Raw genomic sequence first — 19,546 nt, forward strand, 5'->3', positions numbered from 1 at the left:
CTAAAATGAAGCAGGAACCAGTATTGATTATATTTGTTTGGGTTTTTCCCTCATTTTTTATAGTTGTAGATGGTGAGAAACTGTATAGTAATGCCACTCAATTCTTTGAACACCTTCAGGTTATTTGGCAAAAGTATATTATGATCTATGACCAAAAATGATTTTGATGAGCAATCAAATGTTTATTTTCTTCACAGTCTTTATCAGACAAAAGAATTATATCCTTTGTTTGTTTCTTTTAGTCTTTCTGCCCTCCTGCCTCCCTATCTATATATCAAGATACAGATATTATAAAAGCAGGAATCTTGTCTGTATGCTTTGGAATAGTGTCTGGCACATCATAGGTGCTTAAGAAATATTTGTTGAACAAATGCCTGAGGCAACCCAAATTAAAAGGAAAGGCAAGTACAGTAATTCTGTTAGGACAGGGGACAAGGGAAGATTGGATGTGTAGGTGATTGTGATCTTCATAATCTCAACTGTTAAAGCTTCCTTCTTCACCATGAGTAGGAGCTTCTCTGAAGTGCTATTGTTCCAGCAGAACAGGGATTCTTCCCCCATCCACATATGTGCAGTGAGGGCAGCTAATTTTCCTGTATCTCTGGCCTCGGGTACCTTAGCAGCCTTCCCTCTATCCTGTCTTCAGTAGATTCTCTTACTAGATTCCCCAGTAGGCTGAATGGCCATCTGTGGTGTCCCTGGGTGATTTTGGTGTGTCTGGTGTTTCCATGAAATTTTGTTCATTCCCCAGCTCTCTGCAACTTAGGCAAACGCTTCTAGAAAGTTCCAATAATACTTAACAATACCACACTTAACATTTCCATGCTATTGAAAGGTCTACAAATTAAATTTTCATATCTAATTTTTATAATTACCATGGGTTTGTGAGGTGAACACCCTTAAAGGTGAGAAAACTGAGGCCTAGGAAGGTAAAAATCACACGCTCAATATTACATCATCCTTGGATGGCTGAGTATGACTTTTAATGCCTCAACTAGCAATAGTATAGATTTAAATTTAAGTCCAGCTTGGTTCAGCAACAGCTTATTAGGGAGACTACAAAAAAATAATGTAACTGAGTTTTAGTTGACTCAGTAAAAGCAACCATTAAGACCATTTGACGTCAGAAGGAAATTAATATATGTATGGCCTTAACACTCTGCAGTACATTATTTTTTCTGCCATGAAGCAGTATTATTATTATCCCCATTTTAAAGATGAAAAAACTGAGGTATAACATAGCAGAACAGCATAGTCCTCAAGAATCTGGGCTTTTGGCCAGGTGTGGTGGCTCATGCCTGTAATCCCAGCACTTTGGGAGGCCAAGGTGGGAGGATCGCTTGAGGTCAGGAGTTCAAATCCAGCCTGGCCAACATAGTGAAACCCTGTCTTTACTAAAAATACAAACAAGAAAAATTAGCTGGGCATGGTGGCATGCATCTGTAATCTCAGCTACTCAGGATGCTGAGGCAGAAGTATCACTTGAACCCAGGAGGCAGAGGTTGCAGTGAACCAAGATCATGCCATTGCACTCAGCCTGGGTGACAGAGAAAAACTCTGTAAAAAAAAAAAAAAAAAAAAAAAAAAAAAAAAAAAAAAGAGAAGAAAAGAAAAGATAAGAGTGTGTGAGAGTGTGGAGTCCAGCTGTTTGAGCCAGGTCCTGGCTCTGTCTCTAACTAGCTAAGTAACTTTGGGCAAGTTATTTAATAACTGCCAGGCACAAGGTAAAAGTCAATATAATATATGTCAACCAATGTTGGGCAATTTTTCCAAGGCCACAAGCAAACCATGATACTGCCAATGTTCAAAGCTAATTGGCCAGTTTGGTTTTGGAGACAATGCTGTGTATCATAACACTGTTATAGAGCCAGAAAGTCAGAAGAAGTCAGAAAGATAAATATGAGAGGGAAAGAAATGCTGGAGGTTGGAGAGGCTGATAAAAAGTACAGGCAAGAGAGAGAAGAGCCACTTGTCGCACATCATGACATTTTACTGTATGTCAAGAAATGGAATTTCCCTTAGTTGTCCTTTCCAAAGCTTCCAGTAAAGAATTATATTGCTCAACCATCCTTTTTTTTTTTTTTTTTTTTTTTTTGCCATAATGACATTTCTTTAGAAAGCAGTACTGTTTCTAAAATAGGACACAAGGCAGCCCACCCTCATTTGGGTTAAAAGTTCCAAAAGAATTTCAGGAGTTCACTATGGATAGAGCCTCCAATGTAGGGTATTGGAAAGAAAGGGCAGAAATTAATTCCTGGAACAAGCACCACTGTGTGTTTCCTAGGTGGTCATACAGTCTACATGCTGTGGATCCTCATTCTGTCCTAGACACTGACCAACCAACTGGTCAAGGTATCAGCTCACTAAGGGTGGCCAGGCAGAAGCAAGCTCCCTTCTCTGTTTCTGTCTATTCTCACCTCAGCACCCATACGAATTAGGACTCCTTTTCTCTCCAGGAAACTTTATCCAAGAAGCCCCACTTCCCTTTCCAAGGTAGATTGGTTCCTGGAAATATTCTTGGCCTGGAAAAGATAAATGGTTTCCCATTTTCAGCTGCTGTTAGGTATTATTTGTGGCCACCTGCTAGATGCCAATAAACAGACTCTGCATGAAACAATAGCCTTTTTGTCTTCCAAAAACTAGCTCTCCTCTTAGCCTGTAGTACCTACAATAACAAACCTAATACCAGCAGCCCTATCTATCATGCAGTACGCAATCATGATATTTGCTTGTTGAAATGAATCCTGCGTTTTTGAGAAGGTCACCTCACCTGACTTCAGTTGGGGAATTGCTGTGCTGCAGAATGTGTGTGGTCTCTTTTCAGCTTGGAGATTTATAAATCTGGTATGTACCATGAGATCCCTTATGGTTCCTCAATAAAATTCTATTGTTGTTTATTGTTTTCAATAGGAATAATGAGGGCTAACATTTCCTGGACATTAACTATATGCCATTGTATTAAGTACTTACTGTATACAGAATATATAATATTTACCAAAAAGAATGTGGAGTACTTATTATTCTCATTATCCCCAATTCATGAACAAGGAGACCAAAGTTTAGGTAGGTTAAATAAATTTCCCAAGGTTACTCAGCTGGGCGTAGACGAGGCAAGATGTAAACCCAGCCCAGACTACTCACTCCAGACTACTCACTCTACTATGTGGAATTACTCTCTCCCAGTTACACATGAATAGGAGAGTTCCATTTACGTTTGTCTATGTATTTGGGGTTAGAGTTTTTGTTGTACAGCATATTCACTGGCCTGAATTTCTAATCATATTCTTAGGAAAGATGGGGATCTGCCTGTCATGTTCCTGCATGATAGTGGCAATGATGGCATTTATATTCAGTGCAGATAAAAAACTTTCCTGGAATCTTCTTTTTGGAAGGTTGAAGAGTGTAACCAATAAGTTGTGAGGTGAAATTAAGATAAACAAGTTCATTTTACTTACAAGGTGGGAGTGGTCCATACTAGATTCATGATTGCTCACCAGGTAACAGCAGTTGTCGAGATCTTGTATTTTTTGTGGAAATCAGGAAACGGTAAGTAGGAGAAATGAAGATACCTGAGGTAAGAGAGAAAAAAGAGATATTAGAATTAATAATTTATAGGGTAAGGGCTTATAGATGAGAATCTTGGGGGAAAAGAACAATGCAGAAGTTTGTTTGAGCAACACACACTATCATCACCACCACCACCACCATCATCACCCTCATCCTCATCTTCATCGTTGTCGCCATCACCATCATATGCACCTCTGTCCTAGTTTGGATCTTTCAGAAGCAGGCTCTGAGAAAAGGCTCCTTGTGAAAATAGTATAATTGGGAACTAAAAATAGAAAAATGGGAAATAGAGACAGGTAAGGCAATAATTACATGGAGTGTTATCAGGCAGGCAGCTGTTATTGTGGGCAGCTGAGCTTACTGCCTGTGATAAAACTTTGAAAGCCAGTGAGGGAGAAGGCCTGCTCATTGATAGAGAGATGATGAGAGGTTATTAATTCCTAGGCACTTTTGGTCTACTATAAGGGAAAAGTGCCTTAGAAACTGAATAAAACTTTCAAAAGATAAACTTAGGAGGTGCAGCTGGCAGCCAGTCATCCTGCACTGAAGAAGAAAGGGCAGAAGGGTGGGGAGGGTCATTGAGAGCATCTGAAGCAATTTTGCTTTTAGAGCGTAAGAGACAAATGGTAGCTATCATGTATTGAATGATTAGAATTCATTTAATTTTCATTGTGTAGAAAATGTGTATTATTGTTGACATTCCAGAGTTAACAAGAAGTACAGAGAGGTAACATATTTGTTTATGTGGGAATAGCTGGTAAGTGTCACAGCTGGGAGTTGAATCCAGAGGGACTGACTCAAACCTTCCATGTTATTCCATCTAGCTATGCGGAATGTAGCCTTAGGTTCCTTAACCTATTAATTTCCAGCTCCATCCCTCTTGTTCATGATGGATATTTTTATCCAAAAAGGATCCAATTTTCTTCTAACAGATTTCCACTCTCCTTGATTTGCATTTTTCCACGTAGGATTAGTGATAATAACTACTACGGTTAGCACACTCCTAAGCTCCTTACAGGCTTGTCTTACTTGATACTCCCACCAAACTTGTAGGGTGAATACTGTTATATTCTCACATTACCAATGAGGAATCCATAGCACAAGGTGATGAATATCTTGCTTAAGGTCATATATTCAGTGAATGGCAAAACCATGGTTCAGCCCTCGCTTAACCACGATGTTCTGCTGTCTCCTTAGTTAGAAAGGTTTGAAATAACAAAGTTGTGTGTAGACTGTGGCGCATGGCAATTCCAGGAACTACCTTTAAAATGGAACAAGTTTGTAATCATAACCAATCCAGGAAATGGCAAAGCTTTATCTCCATTCTCAGCTTTTATTCAGAGCATTTGCATAGAGAAATACAATGATTTACCTCTTTCGTTTGGGTGAGCATGCCCACATCTGAGCTCTTGTTTTAAGGCATCATTAACATGGTAACAACGGACTTATAAATGTTACATTTTGTATAAATTTTCACTTGAGACAAAGCACCCTTGGCCTTGGCAGCCAGTCTGAATTCTAGATGATGAATCTTTACTTCAAAGAATTGAAAGGGAGAGATTCAGTAATTGAAATCTTCATGTACTTGCATTTATTTATTTATTTATTTATTTATTTGAGACAGAGTCTTGCTCTGTCACCCAGGCTGGAGTGCAGTGGTGTCATCTCAGCTCACTGCAACCTCTGCCTCTGGGGTTCAAGTGATTCTCCTGCCTCAGCCTCCTGAGTAGTGGATTACAGGTGCACAGCACCACACCCAGCTAATTTTTGTAATTTTAGTAGAGAGCAGGTTTCACTATGTTTGTCAGGCTGATCTGGAACTCCTGACCTCGTGATCTGCCCGCCTCAGCCTCAGTCTTGGGATTACAGATGTGAGCCATACCACGCCCGGCCCATGTACTTGCTTTTTTCCCTCAAATTTCAGTAGTATATTTTTATTACATAAAATATTGAGATAAAAATAAAAACAGCAACAGTAACAAGTTCAAATTACCTTTAATCACATCATCTCTCTTCTTTTTAAAACAGCAGGTGGGGTAAAGAGCAAGAGCAGGTCTTTGACTATCATTTCAGACCCAGTAGTAACCACTGGCAACATTTCCACTTGCCAGTCTCTTTTTTCCTCTGTGATCATACAAATATACATATGTGCCACATACATACATATACACCATTAATAGCTTTTTTCAAAAAATGGAAATGTGGTCATGCTTTTTTTTTGCTTAAAAATACCCCATAGACTTCCCTAGGTCAGTATTTATAGATTGACTTCATTTTATTTTGAACTCTTGAATAATGTTCTGTAACATAGGTAATAATGTATCTGAGCAGTCTCTTGCTAATGGACATTTGCCTTGTATTGCAATATTTGCTGCAAAGATCATGTTGGTGTATTCTTTTATACTCCCCTCCCCAAACAGTGTCTTTTTAGAGCATGTAGCACTTGCCTGAAGATATCAGGTGGTGATTTTTTTCTCTCTTCCATTAAGTAGGTAAAGCCTAACTGAGTATTTTGTTTTCAGATTTCCAGAAACACTTTTACAAACATTTCCTGCTTCTGATCCTAGTTTAGATGCCCATAACCAATGGCATTAATTTATGTTTTAAATTCTTAAAGGCAACAGCATGCCTGTATTCCCATTCTAATGCCCAACAAAGAAGAAAAGTTAATGACCATCTTCCATCTTTTTCTATCTTTTCCCCTCTGCCTAGGTCCAGCCTCCCACTCTCTCTAGGGCCAGCCCTGAGTCCTTTGGGGGATTCACAGAGACCAAACACTTGGAAGCCATTGTTCAAATGAATTAAAATATGCTTCCAAGAATTCCCCACCCATCCCCCTACACTCCTCCCCATACATACACAAAGGTCCAACTCTTCCAACAAAGGTTGCATCTGCAAAAAGTTTCTTCAGTCTTGAAGAAACAGACTTTCTCACTGAGCTCTCCCCTGCACTTAAAATGGAAGCCAGTAGAAAAGATCAACCTGAAGCATCTCACACTCTCTCTCCACCTTCCAGCAGGAGAGAAATCCCAGGTCCCAACTTATCTGGGCCCTGGAGACCCGACCTTCTTCTCAGCTGTCTGCATGGGACCTGAAGATTGGCAGGTTTGGGAAGAAGGGAGGTGGGAAGTGTGAAGACCTCCCAGTGGCTGGGGAAAGGGGAACACTAAGAAGGGGTGGATAAGGGAATTCCACATCTGGCCAACCTCTCCCCACGAAGAACCAAGTTAGAAAGGACTTGAAGATGGGGTGGGGAGGGGGAAGTGGATGAGGACTGCACTTGTTACGCTGAGAAACCTCAGCTCCACTGTACAGAGAGGCCTATGACGTCTCTCGTCCCTTTCTCTCTCATTTGTGAGCAAAAGGAGTTCCCAAGAAAAGTGGTACCTGAAGGACGTGGGGTACCTTCAAAGCAGACCTCCACCCTGCAGTCTCCGGGGCCTCCGCGACCGCCTCCTCCCCTCTGTCTGAGCACTGCCCCTCCCAGAGAGGGGCCAACCTCGAACTCCATCTGGCACCCCTTTCTCATCTCTCGGGCTCTGATTCCTTTTGGGGTGCTTAGCTAAAGGCTGGACTCTAGCAGCCTAGAAGACACCCACCAAGTGTGGGTGGGGAGGGCGCAGAGCAAGAGAGGGCCGATCAGATCTGCAGCCACACTCCATGTCCTTCGAATGGAGCTGCAGACGCCACAGCGCAGGGAGGGTACAGGGGCCACAGGGCGGGAGCTGTCCGTCGTTCTCACCAGCGTCGACACGTGGGTATTTAAAGGCTGGGGCAGACAGCCTACCTTCTGCTAAACCCAAGGGAGGAGTCAGGGGCTGCGGAACCTGCATTGGTTTTAATTAACCCACTCATAGACAAAGTCTGAGAGCCGCGTCTGCGCCCTTTGCAGCGCAAATAACTGCTGGGGCGAATCTAAAGGTTTCTTTTCGGGTTCTTTGTTAGTGCCATTTCTCTTTGAGGACTTAGAAAACTTTATTTGGATACCTCTCATTTTCTAGTTTCCCCTATCTTCCAGAATGTATCCACCCCCGCCCGTTCTCTCCCCTGCCCCACAAACTAATCAAGGCAGAAAAGCAGAAAGTGAGGGCTGCAGTAGCCAAATGGTCATTCCCAACTTTACTCTTGATCTCCAAGCAGTCATGCTGGCCCTGGGGACTCTGAGGCAAACTGATGATGGGACTGGTTTTAAACCCACCGTCCCGGCCTGTATGTTGACAGGACACAACCTTAAGTCCATCAAATGGACCTATAAACTAAATGTTTGGAACGATGAGGATTGAATCTCTTGAAATGGAGCACGTTTCTGGTTCCATCTAAGCTGATTCTAAGCCAGGACTGATGCGTGGAAGGGGTTCCCTTTGGGGTTGGAGCTCTCCTGGGGAGGGAAAAGGAGGTCGAGAAATCCAGTGGTGCTTTGGAAAAAAGACTAATCTCCTAAATCAATGCCAAGTGGTGGAGCAATAAAGGCTCTGCTGCATAACCCTTACAGTAATGATTTTAATGTGTCTAGTCTTTCTTTCACTGAGCCCGAAGTAAATGCTCAAATAAATACTTGTGGAATTAAGCCCCAAAAGTGCAATAAACTGAGCTTTAAAACCTTGTATCTTAATGGATTATCTTTCCCCCTCGTCAAGCTATACACCTGGAGGCAGATTTTGGCAACTTTTATTCTACAATCCTTTAATGAGTGGGGATGGAGCAATATTCCTGGAGCAACAGGGTGCTTTCTTATCACTTTTTCATATTTGAGAGACACTGGTTTGTCTTACTCTATTTTGCAAGAACTGACTCTTAAATTGGCTTTTTCTGTAGGCTGCAAAATGCCCAAAGGGTGAAATGGCCACAGTGCCAGCGACTTTTATTTTAAAAATTGTTCTCCTGATCCTGGAAACACAACAGACCTCCCAGATCTCAATCTCCAAAATTACCTTAAAATTGGGCAGCAAAGTGAAGCCATGCTTTCTTTTGCTGGTTCCTTAGTAAAAACAACCTGTCTGTAAGGTGATCTATTTTTTTTAATCAATGTGGTTTATGTTAAAGTGTTAACTATTTCATAAAACCTGCACTGCACAATACCTCCAGCTGAAAGAAATGTATTAGTCTATTCTCATGGTGCTATAAGGAACTGTCTGAGACTGAGTAATTTATAAAGAAAAGAGATTTAATTGACTCACAGTTCCACATGTCTGGGGAGGCCTCAGAAAATTTACAATCATGGCAGAAGGGGGAAAAAAAGCATGTTTTTCTTCATTTGGTGGCAGGAGAGAGAAGTGCAGAGCAAAGTGAAGAAATGCCCCTTATAAAACTATCAGAGCTCCTGAGAACTCACTCCCTATCATGAGAATAGCAAATGGAAACTGGCCCCTTGATCTAATCACCTTCCATGGGGATTACAATTCGAGATGTGATTTGGTTGGGGACACAGAAACAGATCATTTCAAGAAATGTGTTTAACAGTATGTTTAACAGTAGAGCAAATGCTGACTTTTTGGAGGTTATGATTTACAGGTCTGGTAATACTGCAACTCTATGAGAAAAAGGAGATTGCAAAATGAAGAACAATGTCAGACATGAGGGTAAAAGAATGAAGGTCTATTGCCTTAAGCTTCAAATTTGAAATTTCAATTTCAATCTCTGAAGTTGCCATTTTCAAGATACAGAAGTTTCAGTTTTGTAAATTTTTAGTTTCAAGTTGATGCAAATTTTATTATTTAATTGTTCATAACACCCACACATGTGTGTACATGTATGTGTGTGTGTGTGTGTATGTGTGCAGCGTGTGTTGAAAGGTTTAAATTCTACTTTAGTTAAAATTCTTTTCTTAAATGGAAGCTTCCCTACAGTTGTCATCTCTTTGGGAAGAGTGGTCTGTTGGAATTATGTTGCTGGATGATCAGAGTAATGATAACCAACTCTTATTTGAACTTTAAATAAGAATAATAAATATTTAAAACTGTTAGATGATACTGGAAGTGATTGAGGGCTTCCTTATACACAATATGTTATTGGATCTTTGTGACAGCCTTATAAGATAGACATGCATCTTCTCCATCTTACAGATAACAGATTGAGACTTAGGAAGATTAAGAGTCTATCTAGATAAGTTCAGCTTGATGGAAAAACTACCATTTGAATTGGAATCACCAGAGCATCCTCCTGAAAGATGCTGCATCTTTCCATCTCTATCCCAAATCATAACATGTAGGAGTGTACTGCTCTTTTTTAAAAAAAGGTACCAGAGTTTTGTCTGTGTAAAATGCAAGACATTGGACATTGTCATTAAAAAGATAAATGACACGTTTTCATTCTGTCTTTCCTTCATTCAGCCAAAATTTATTCAAAGCTTGCTGTAAGCAAAATTATTGTCATAATCTTTTTTTCTGGTCTTTGTACTAACTCATTCTCTTCCCCTGCCTGATTTTTGCTCCGTAAAAGATAGGCTTTCATCTGGACATGGTGGCTCATGCCTGTAATCTCACACTTTGGGAGGCTGAGGCAGGTGGGTCACTTGAGGTCAGGAGTTAGAGACCAGCTTGACCAACATGGTGAAACCCCCTCTCTACTAAATACAAAAAATTAGCCTGGCATGGTGGTGTGCATCTGTAATCCCAGCTATGTGGGTGGCTGAAGCAGGAGAATAGCTTTAACCCTGGAGGGAGAAGTTGCAGTGAGTCAAGATGGTGTCACTGCACTCAGCCTGGGCAACAAGAATGAGACTCTGTCTCCAAAATAAATAAATAAGAAAACAAAACCAAAAATAGGCTTTCAGGCTTACTACCCCATCCCTGCCCTCAGTACTGGCACCAAGTGTGGGTGCTGTCCTTGGTGCTGAGAATCTCCACTCTGGAAGGCACAAATAGCCTGCTCTTCTCTCTCTTTGTCCCAGGCTGAGGTGCCTTGTCTTAGAAGCCACTTCACAGTCACAAAGCCTCTATTGTATAACCCCACGCTGCTTTCCATATGGGAAAATTAACAGTTATTTTTCACAGGAGGTACTTTAAAGAGAACCCCCTGCCTCCTTGGCTTTCCCAAAAACATTCTAGGAATAGGAAGTTTGGGAAAGTTTCTGCTTCCTCCTTTTCCTCTCTCAAACTTGATTTATTTTGTTAGGCCAAGGAAACAAAGCTCATCTAGCTTCACAGATTTTGGGCAGGTGGCCAGAAGCAGTATTTGGCCACTGCAGGAGCTAGGAAGTCTTTCTAGACCAATAGTTGCCCTTTGCAACCAAAGTAGTTGTTCAAAGCTAATTTTTTTTGCTTTGGATAATTTTGATGTCTGGGGGCTCTCTAATCAACAGCTTTAAAATGTGTTCTACTCCAATATATGGCAGGGTGGGTCTTAGGGAAAGAGCAAATAGAATGAATGGCTTCTCAAAGAAATCCATGCTTTTGAAGAGAGACATGAGGGAGAAGCTCAAAGACAGAAGTGAACATACATCTTAGTGCTTCCTTTCTAAATCCAAATTCAATCCTCCCCAGGCTCCTCACAAGAAAAGGTAAAAATTATCCCTTTGACACAACTCGCTCACTTACCATACATTTGCAAGGTAAGATTGTGGGATAAGGTGGGTCTAGCTAACATTTGTTTGAGAACACTTTGAAGTAAAGAGACCTCAAAGAGGACCAAGTTTATTTCTTTTCAAACAGGTATTCCTTAATTTATGTCTGCTTCTAGGAATAGTAAATTATAGGCATCCAGTATAGACAAATTTTAATAACATCAATGAAAGATGCTGATCCACTTACTTCCTCTGGGCAACATGTACAACCTAAGAGTGATCTAAGGAAAAATAAGTGCTATAGTTCAATCTTAATTGCTATTTATCATCTTTTATTCATTTAGGAAAAAAGTTAACAGACTGTTATAATTTCTTTAGTAATATTTTCTTTTCTTGGTGACTTAAGAATCCCATCTTTCAGAGAAGTACATCTTTTTAAAAAAGCTGTAGAATTTACAAACACAAATTGTATATATTTATGGTGTAAAATGTGGTGTGTATATATATGTGCATATACATGTATGCATAATATAGATATGCACACATATATATGCACACACAAATTGTAAAACAGTTAAATCAAGGTAATTAGTATATCCATCACCTGATATATTTATATTTTTGGGGGGTGAGAACATTAAAATCTATCTTAGCAACTTTCAAGTTTCAAGCAATTTTATTTTTGAAATTGCACAGGAAATCTATTAAAAGACAGTGACCCTGTGTGTGTGTGTGTGTGTGTGTGTGTGTGTGTGTGTGTGTGTGTGTGTGTTGAGGGGCATGCACACTTTACTGGGAAGAGAATACTTTAATCACATTTTTAATCTTTCCTTTGCAAAATACATTTTTATACACTCTTAATTTTGTTTCCTCAGTGATTTTTTTTTTTTTGGCAAATGTTAGGGAAGTTGCTCAGTGCTTTCTTAGCATTTCAGCCTGACTATGGACAACTGTGAAGTTTCATTGATATACTTTATTATCTTTATTTGTTAACAAACATATATTAAGCACTTCCCATAGAGCAGTTATTGTCCAAGCAGTATAAATACAAACTAGCCATAATCTAGTCTAAACTGGATATAAGGGGTAACTATTTTTTAAAAAGTCACAATTTTGGACCAGCATGGTGGCTTACACCTGCCATCCCAGCATTTTGGGAAGCCAAGGCATGTGGATCACTTGAGGTCAGGAATTCAAGACCAGCACAGCCAACTTGGCAAAACCCCTAAAAATACAAAAATTAGCTGGGTGTGGTGGCACACACTTGTAATCCTAGCTACTTGGGAGGCTGAAGCAGGAGAGTCGCTTGAACCTGGGAGCCTGAGGTTGCAGTGAGCCAAGACTGTGCCACTGCACTCCAGCCTGGGGAAAAGAGCAAGACTCCATCTCAAAAAAAAAAAAATCACAGTTGGACTAATTTATAAACTATCAATAACTTTTAAAAGGAAAAAATACAAATTTAGTTGTTTTTAAACTTTTCTTGCATAATAGTTTTTTTCTGATAGACAATCTTAGTTAGCTACCTTTCTTGTGATGCAGCTGGCTCAGAAATGGTTTTTAAACAAATTATTGAGCATCTATTACGTGTTAAGTGCTAATGGCTTCAGAGGTGAAAATAAAGAAGTCTTCTGTTTTCATATAGCTGACATATTTAGAAACCTAGAATTAAAATTTAGATTCCTGCTTTCAGAAACTTACAGAACATCGATGCCACACACTTGGAATTTTTTGCATATTTCTTTTGATTGTACTCAGCAAGATCATCTGTCAGTAAAAACTACTGTTTCTAAAATATTGTTCATTTACTAGAAATTAAACAAATAAAAACACTTACATATTGGAAATTTATTAAATCGCACTGCTATAGACTAGACTTTCATATTTGAATAAAAAAGAGCTAAGAACTGAGTAGCACATTACCAAAGGTATAAATAGTATTTTTCATTCAGTGTGTAATTTCCTGTGAAAATCATAACTCAACCAAAACTTTAACTTCAAGCTCATTGAAACATCTTTTATTGTCAAAGATATGTAATATTTAAGTTCCAGAGTCAATAATTAACTTTTAATGTGAAATAACAAAACATCAGAACAATCCCTTTACAGGGATTGTTTGGTGTTTAGAATAGCACCAGAGAAAAATGTCCATTTTCACTTTAAAATCACTGGGTTTTACAAAGGCATAAACATAGATATAGGTATAAAATTCCAACTTCAAAACTATGAAATTTGAGACACATTCAGTAAATTCCTCTTTCCTCCCAGCTGGCTTATGTAAGCAGGTATTGTGACACCTCATTAGTGGATCAAGTATAGCTATTAAAGACATAAATGAACAGTTGAATCATATTTCAAGGCTGCAATGGACCTTGGTTTATAAAGTTGAACTCCCGCATTGTTAGAGTGACACTGAGGTCTCAAGAAGGGAAATGGCTTATCCACATTGACATCATTGGCAAGTGGCAGTCTGACCACCACAAGTCAGGTTTTCTCAAACTGAATGTACCCGGTAGAGTTTGGCTATGAATAATAAAAATGATGATAATTTTGGGATACTTAAAAATACAGGTCTCTGGGCCTTATCTTCAGATATTCAAATTGGGTGGAGCTGGGAAGGTACCCAGAATTTACTGTTGATGATACTACAACTGATCTGACAACTACACTTGAAGAAACACTATACAAATTCTTTAAGACTTAACTATTTCCAAAATAAAATGGGAAGTAGTGTGAGAGTTTCAAATCATAGCTTTAAAGACATTGTTTTTCTCCCCTCTTCTTCTCAGATAGTCATGTGTTCATGTCAAACACACAATCAACAAAAGTCAAGGTCTGTTGACTGTCCAGGCATGACTGTGAGTGTCACAAGGAGCTCCTGCAAAGGGCTGGAAATATGAGCCTCTGGCCATTTTGTCATGTTAAAAAATTATCTGGCTAACGTACTTCTAAGGCAGTGAGAGGATTATTTCATTCCAGGAAATATCTGAAACTGTAAAATTGCATAAACTATTAATGTTTTATTTCAAATAAAAATAAAATTTTCTCATTTATAGATTTGCTTTTCAATAATGTATTGACTTATTTATTCAATGAACATTTTCTAAGTATCTACCAACCAAGCCTTTAGTCAACATCTGCTGCATCATAAATGTCTTCAAAATGTCTTCCAAAACAGACTAGATAATTAATTGAAAAATGATACTGGAAGTTGTGGGGGTTAGATGGGGAGTTTTATTACCTTATACACAGTATTTATGATTACAATGAAACATACAAAAAAGTTTTTACATTAATATAATTCTAAAGAAGTTCAATGTTTATAACTATTTTAATGGGCTTCTAAATTACAGAAAATTTACTTAGGTACAATAACAAAGCAGTGATTGGAATCACAGTTAATTCAAACAGAAAATAAGCTTTATAGGTTATGATTTATATTAAGCCCAAAAATTCAATTATAATGACAGTCTTGTGATTTACATTTAGCCTTATATAATTCTTTATGAACTCTCTACAAAGCATATATGAAGCTTGAATGAAGCAGGTCCCAAATTTTAATTAACCTGGATGAATGCGACAGATTACTGATTTAACTCAATGAGAATATGGGATTATCATCTCTAAATCAAAGATGACCCCACAGGATTTACCATTATGCTTTTGAGTATATACCCATATCCTGTCATTTCAGATTATTTTGACTTATTTGTTCTTTCTCCATCTTGTTCTAAAAAGAGTTTAAGTCTGTTATTTCAAATTAAGGTTTGCTTTTCAGACTTTTTCCGGATAAAAGAAGTAGTTGGATCTCCATCAATAGATTCGCAGTTGACAGGCCAAGTTCTGTCCATGGCTTTACTTTATTTTCTGGAGGGCACTGCAAAGGATTCCAATTTCACCTACAAAGAAAAACACCATCAAAATGGGCCACTCATATAATAAACACTCTGCAAGTGTCCACAGTGCAAAGCACTAGGGGATAAGTGGGCTTCTTGGATAAGCTGGATGCCACCCCAACTTTCAAGGAGCTTACAGCTTCATTATGGTATAAGTACTTGTATGTTTTAGAAAGTGCCAGAGCTGTTAATGTAATCAGCATCCCTTTTCCATAGGTCATTTCTCAGGGAAGGACTTAACAGCTCTCTCCCTAGGCAAATCATTAGCTGTTGTGTTTTTCTTTTATATTACCATTTACAGATACTTCAAGAAATGAAATCACTGAAGCTAAAAGTGTGGTTCACACAAAACTCTAGTGTCAGAATCACCTGAGGTCTATAAACTCCCAGTAGTTATCACAAATTTGGTAAATTTAGCCTTGACTATGACTCAAAGCTATTAATTTTCAGCAAGCTCTTCATTTGATTCTGATGCACTTTCAAATTTAAGAATCCATGGTCTAAGCAGATAACTCAGTCTACATGGCTAGATCACTGGATGAAGGTGTGGTGCAACCTTCCATTTATGTCATGTTCTCACATGCCAAGAGGATGTGAGGCAGAAATGGATAGGGCATAGGGTGGCTCTTCATGGAACTGGAAGGAGCCTTGGATGCGGACAAGCCTCACTCCCTCCTAGAGCTTGAGGAAACAGAAGTATAGAGAGGTGGTGAGGGCTCACATAAGGTCGCATGGCTCTAAGGACCCCTCATTTTCTAAATTTGTTTTTCTGTGAGTTTAAAAATGCCTTTACAAATTATAGCCCATGGAGTTAATTTTGCCTTTTCAGGGCAAATGACGAAGAGCAAAAACAGGTATGGCCTTCTCTCTCTGTCTTATATCCTAGCTTCTAGAGCTCACAGCTGGATTCCTTAATGAGCAAATCTACTCCAGCTGAGCATCCAGGATAGCATCCGTGAGGATGAATCAGCCTAGGGCTTTTCAAAACAGCAGATCACAGCTGGCCACATCTAATAGACGATGATGGTAATGGCCAGTTTGGGCCCTTTGCATTAGAAGTGGCCCTAGACAATGCAAAAGGAGTATTGGAGAAACTTTTCAAGCTCATCTGCCCTTTTGGCCTTCATTGATATTACATAAAAAAGGGAACACTCCACCCTGATCTGTCCTAGAATTTCTCTCTTTAGGTTCCTCCCTTTGGTAGTTTCATCCATTCTTTCAATAGCTCTTAGTTACCTCATATAATTTTTAGAAATAGGGCCAGATTCTGGGGATAGGGTTAGGTGCAGTGAATCTGACATGGCTCTCTGCTCAGGTCTAGTTGGAGAGAGAGACAAGAAAATGATTATAAAACAATATAGTGATAAGTCATCTGAGAGAGGGATCTGTGGGAATGCAGAGACACAGGAAGGACATACAAATCAGTATTCCTACACAAATAGTTATCTATGCAAGATGTCAAAAGTGTACTGGAGTTGGATGCATGCCCAAGTAAATGAAAGTGAAAAGGAGAATATTTTAAACATAAAGAATTGCATGGGCAAGGGTTAGGAGCCAGCATGAGAACTAAAAATTGATCAGTGTTGCTGGAAGAGAGTATGAAGGGCTAGAGAGATAATCAGGTGATGAATGAGGTAACCCTGTGATATTCTTAAGGGCAACTATTATAATATTCTCATTATGAAGGAAGAGTGGAAGGCCAACAGATGAGCCACTGGACAGTTTATGAAGTGGACAGAGCCAGGCACAGTGATACCAACTGGACACTTTTGGTAGAAGAGATGGAGAGGTGAAGGAGAAAAAGGAACATGGCAGTGACAGGCCAAGTGTGGAAAGGTGGAATGATGGTGGGAGGTGAAGTGGAATCTAGGAAAGTCGTAGGAAAAAGGACACAAGGGTAATTCTGATCTTTTTGCCAAGTTCTTCTCCATCAATGAACTCATGGCTTACATGGAGATGCTTTGCTCTTTAATTAAATATTTTGAAACATTTCTTATTGTTCCTATGGCAATGGTAGGGAAACAGTCTTCTATCACTGAGAAACAGAGTGGCATCATAAGGTATATAAATTACTTACTGTTAATGGAATCAGCCAAAATCTTAAGCTGCTGGGTATTGTCCAAGACCTCAATCCTTTGGGTGTATGGGTCATAGTGAACTGAGAAGGGCCGAGGGATTGTGGCAGCAAAGTTCCTAAAACCAGAACCACAGGCTTGAATGAAGGACACCATTTGGAGAAAGGTAATAATGCATGAGTTCTCAGTGGCATTTTATTTCTCTTTTAGGAATGTGGACACCTCCCTAGAACATGGGCTTCAAAGGCCAGGGCTGAGAAGGGGAGTGAAATTTTTGTGAGTCTTCTTGGGAAGCCTTTGTGTGTGTGTGTGTGTGTGTGTGTGTGTGTGTACAAACACACATATACACATATTTATCTTCACTTATCTCTAAGAAGACAGAAATAGCTTATAATGAAAGCACTGAAGACAATAAAGCCACAAACTTCTGTCATTAAATAAAATCAATGGTGAGTAAACTCTAGCTAAAGAATGCTATATAGTGGGGAAAAAAGCTCTGAAATGCTTGACAATCAATGCAGAGGGAAATAGCTCTAAAGAGATGAAGAAAGCACTATGTTAATAATGAAATTTAACATGGATGAAATACCTTCTATGTTGCAAGAACTTTGTTAAGTTCTTTTTTTTTTTTTTTTTTTTTTTTTTTTTTTTTTTGAGACAGAGTTTCACTCTTGCTACCCAGGCTGCAGTGCAATGGCGCGATCTCGGCTCACCGCAACCTCCGCCTCCTGGGTTCAGGCAATTCTCCTGCCTCAGCCTCCTGAGTAGCTGGGATTACAGGCACGCGCCACCATGCCCAGCTAATGTGTTTTGTATTTTTAGTAGAGACGGGGTTTCACCATGTTGACCAGGATGGTCTGGAACTCTTGACCTCGTGATCCACCAGCCTCGGCCTCCCAAAGTGCTGGGATTACAGGCTTGAGCCACTGAGCCCGGCCGAACTTTGTTAAGTTCTAACTGCCATATGCTCTTTACAAATAGCTTTCCTTATTTAACCTTCACAAAAACGTTAGGAGAAAGGCACCATTACTATGTCCATTTTGTGGATGAGGAAACTGAGGCTCTGGAAGGCTATGTGACTACTAAGGCTGTACAGTCAGTAAATTGTGCAGCTGGGAAAGAACCCAGGCAGTCTGACTCTGGCCTGGGCCCTCTGCTTTCTGGTCTTCCCAATGCCTTACTCCTGAATCTGGGAGAAATCCACCATGAGGGCCTCTGAGGGACATCATGCAATACCATTAATAAGATATTCTAAGGTAATCACACATTTCCAAGTTGTCCTCTGGTGAACGTATAAGCTGCTGTACTGTAGAAAAACAAAAACAAAAAAATAGTTACGGGATCTCCAAGTTCGGCAAGAGTGGCTCCCCAAGTTCCAAGTCAAGCTGCCTGGGCTGAAACCCTGCCTCTGCCTTCATAGCTCTTGTGACCATGGGCACAGGGCACCACTCTTCTGCACCTCAATTTCCTCTGTAAAATTGGAGCAACAGAAGTACCTGCCCCACGAGGTTGTAGCAAGTGCTGTTATAGTATGGAGTATGTGCCCCATGAATGTTGCTACTTTTCATGAAGAACAAATGGTCAAGTACGTATTTCCACCTCTTATTCTCTGAAAAGAGCTGTCTCAGCCCAGCTTGTGGTGTGAGCCACATGTTACACATTTGTGATTTTGCTTACTCTGTACCTCTTCCTCCTTCTTCCTATAAAGCAGCTCATTTTTGCTTTGGGTGATTTACTCCTACCCTACTAGGTGTATCTCAGTCCAGAAGTCAGTATTCAGTGCCAGCTCTCCTCTGGCCAGGAGGTAGCATGTGAACCATGCTCAGCCAATTATATCTCTGTCTACAACTTGAATCTTGAAACTCCACGTGGTGAGAACTGGTTTCTCTTGGCTGGGGTGCTTTGAGGGAATCCAAAGGGATGCACAGATTCCTTTCTTGTTTTGAACCCTGCTCTTTTTTTTTTTTTTTTTTTTTTGAGACGAAGTCCAAACCCTTGCACCCAGGCTGTAGCGCAGTGGCGCAATCTTGGCTCACTGCAATCTTCACCTCCTGGGTTCAAGCAATTCTCCTGCTTCAGCCTCCCAAGTAACTGGGACTACAGGCATGCGCCACCACATCCAGCTATTTTTTTTGTATTTTTAATAGAGACGGGGTTTCACCATGTTGGCCAGGACAGTCTTGATCTCCTGACCTCATGATCCACCCGCCTCGGCTTCCCAAAGTGCTGGGATTACAGGTGTGAGCCACCGTCCCCTGCCCTGAACCCTGTTCTTTGGCGTTCTTTGACTCTATGAGCCACTTATCAGCAGAATGGAGTTTTCATGGTTGTTTCGCTTGAGGCCTCGGTACTCACAGGCCTGTGTCCTAAGCTCTTCCCTGCTTCTCTGGGACTGACTACTTGCTGGTTAGAGAGCTGTCCCCAGGCCTATCCAAATGTGATCTTGATATGACACAGTGCTCATCAGCACTGCCTCTAAGCCGCAGTGACTGGGTCCTAATTTTGGACCT

At 40.0% G+C, this 19,546-nt stretch overlaps 1 protein-coding gene and 1 long non-coding RNA gene across 3 annotated transcripts in view; one reads left to right on the forward strand and one right to left on the reverse strand.

Annotated features, from left to right (window-relative positions):
• LOC116565726 overlaps nt 1-19,546 on the forward strand; it is a 331,307-nt gene that overhangs the window by 271,569 nt on the left and 40,192 nt on the right. The window lies entirely within an intron of this gene.
• The window catches only part of PAH (phenylalanine hydroxylase), a 122,882-nt gene continuing 116,397 nt past the window's right edge, over nt 13,062-19,546 (reverse strand). For both annotated transcript variants that reach the window (XM_032299448.1, XM_032299456.1), the window contains 2 exons: nt 17,039-17,154; nt 13,062-14,964 (listed from right to left, as the gene is read on the reverse strand). In XM_032299448.1, the coding sequence (XP_032155339.1) occupies nt 14,921-14,964; nt 17,039-17,154 (160 nt within the window). In that variant the 3' untranslated portion in view covers nt 13,062-14,920. The remainder of the gene's footprint in view (nt 14,965-17,038; nt 17,155-19,546) is intronic.

This window comes from Sapajus apella, unplaced genomic scaffold, assembly GCF_009761245.1.
Source record: "Sapajus apella isolate SASKATOON/1434 unplaced genomic scaffold, GSC_monkey_1.0 scaffold2, whole genome shotgun sequence".
Taxonomy (NCBI): domain Eukaryota; kingdom Metazoa; phylum Chordata; class Mammalia; order Primates; family Cebidae; genus Sapajus; species Sapajus apella.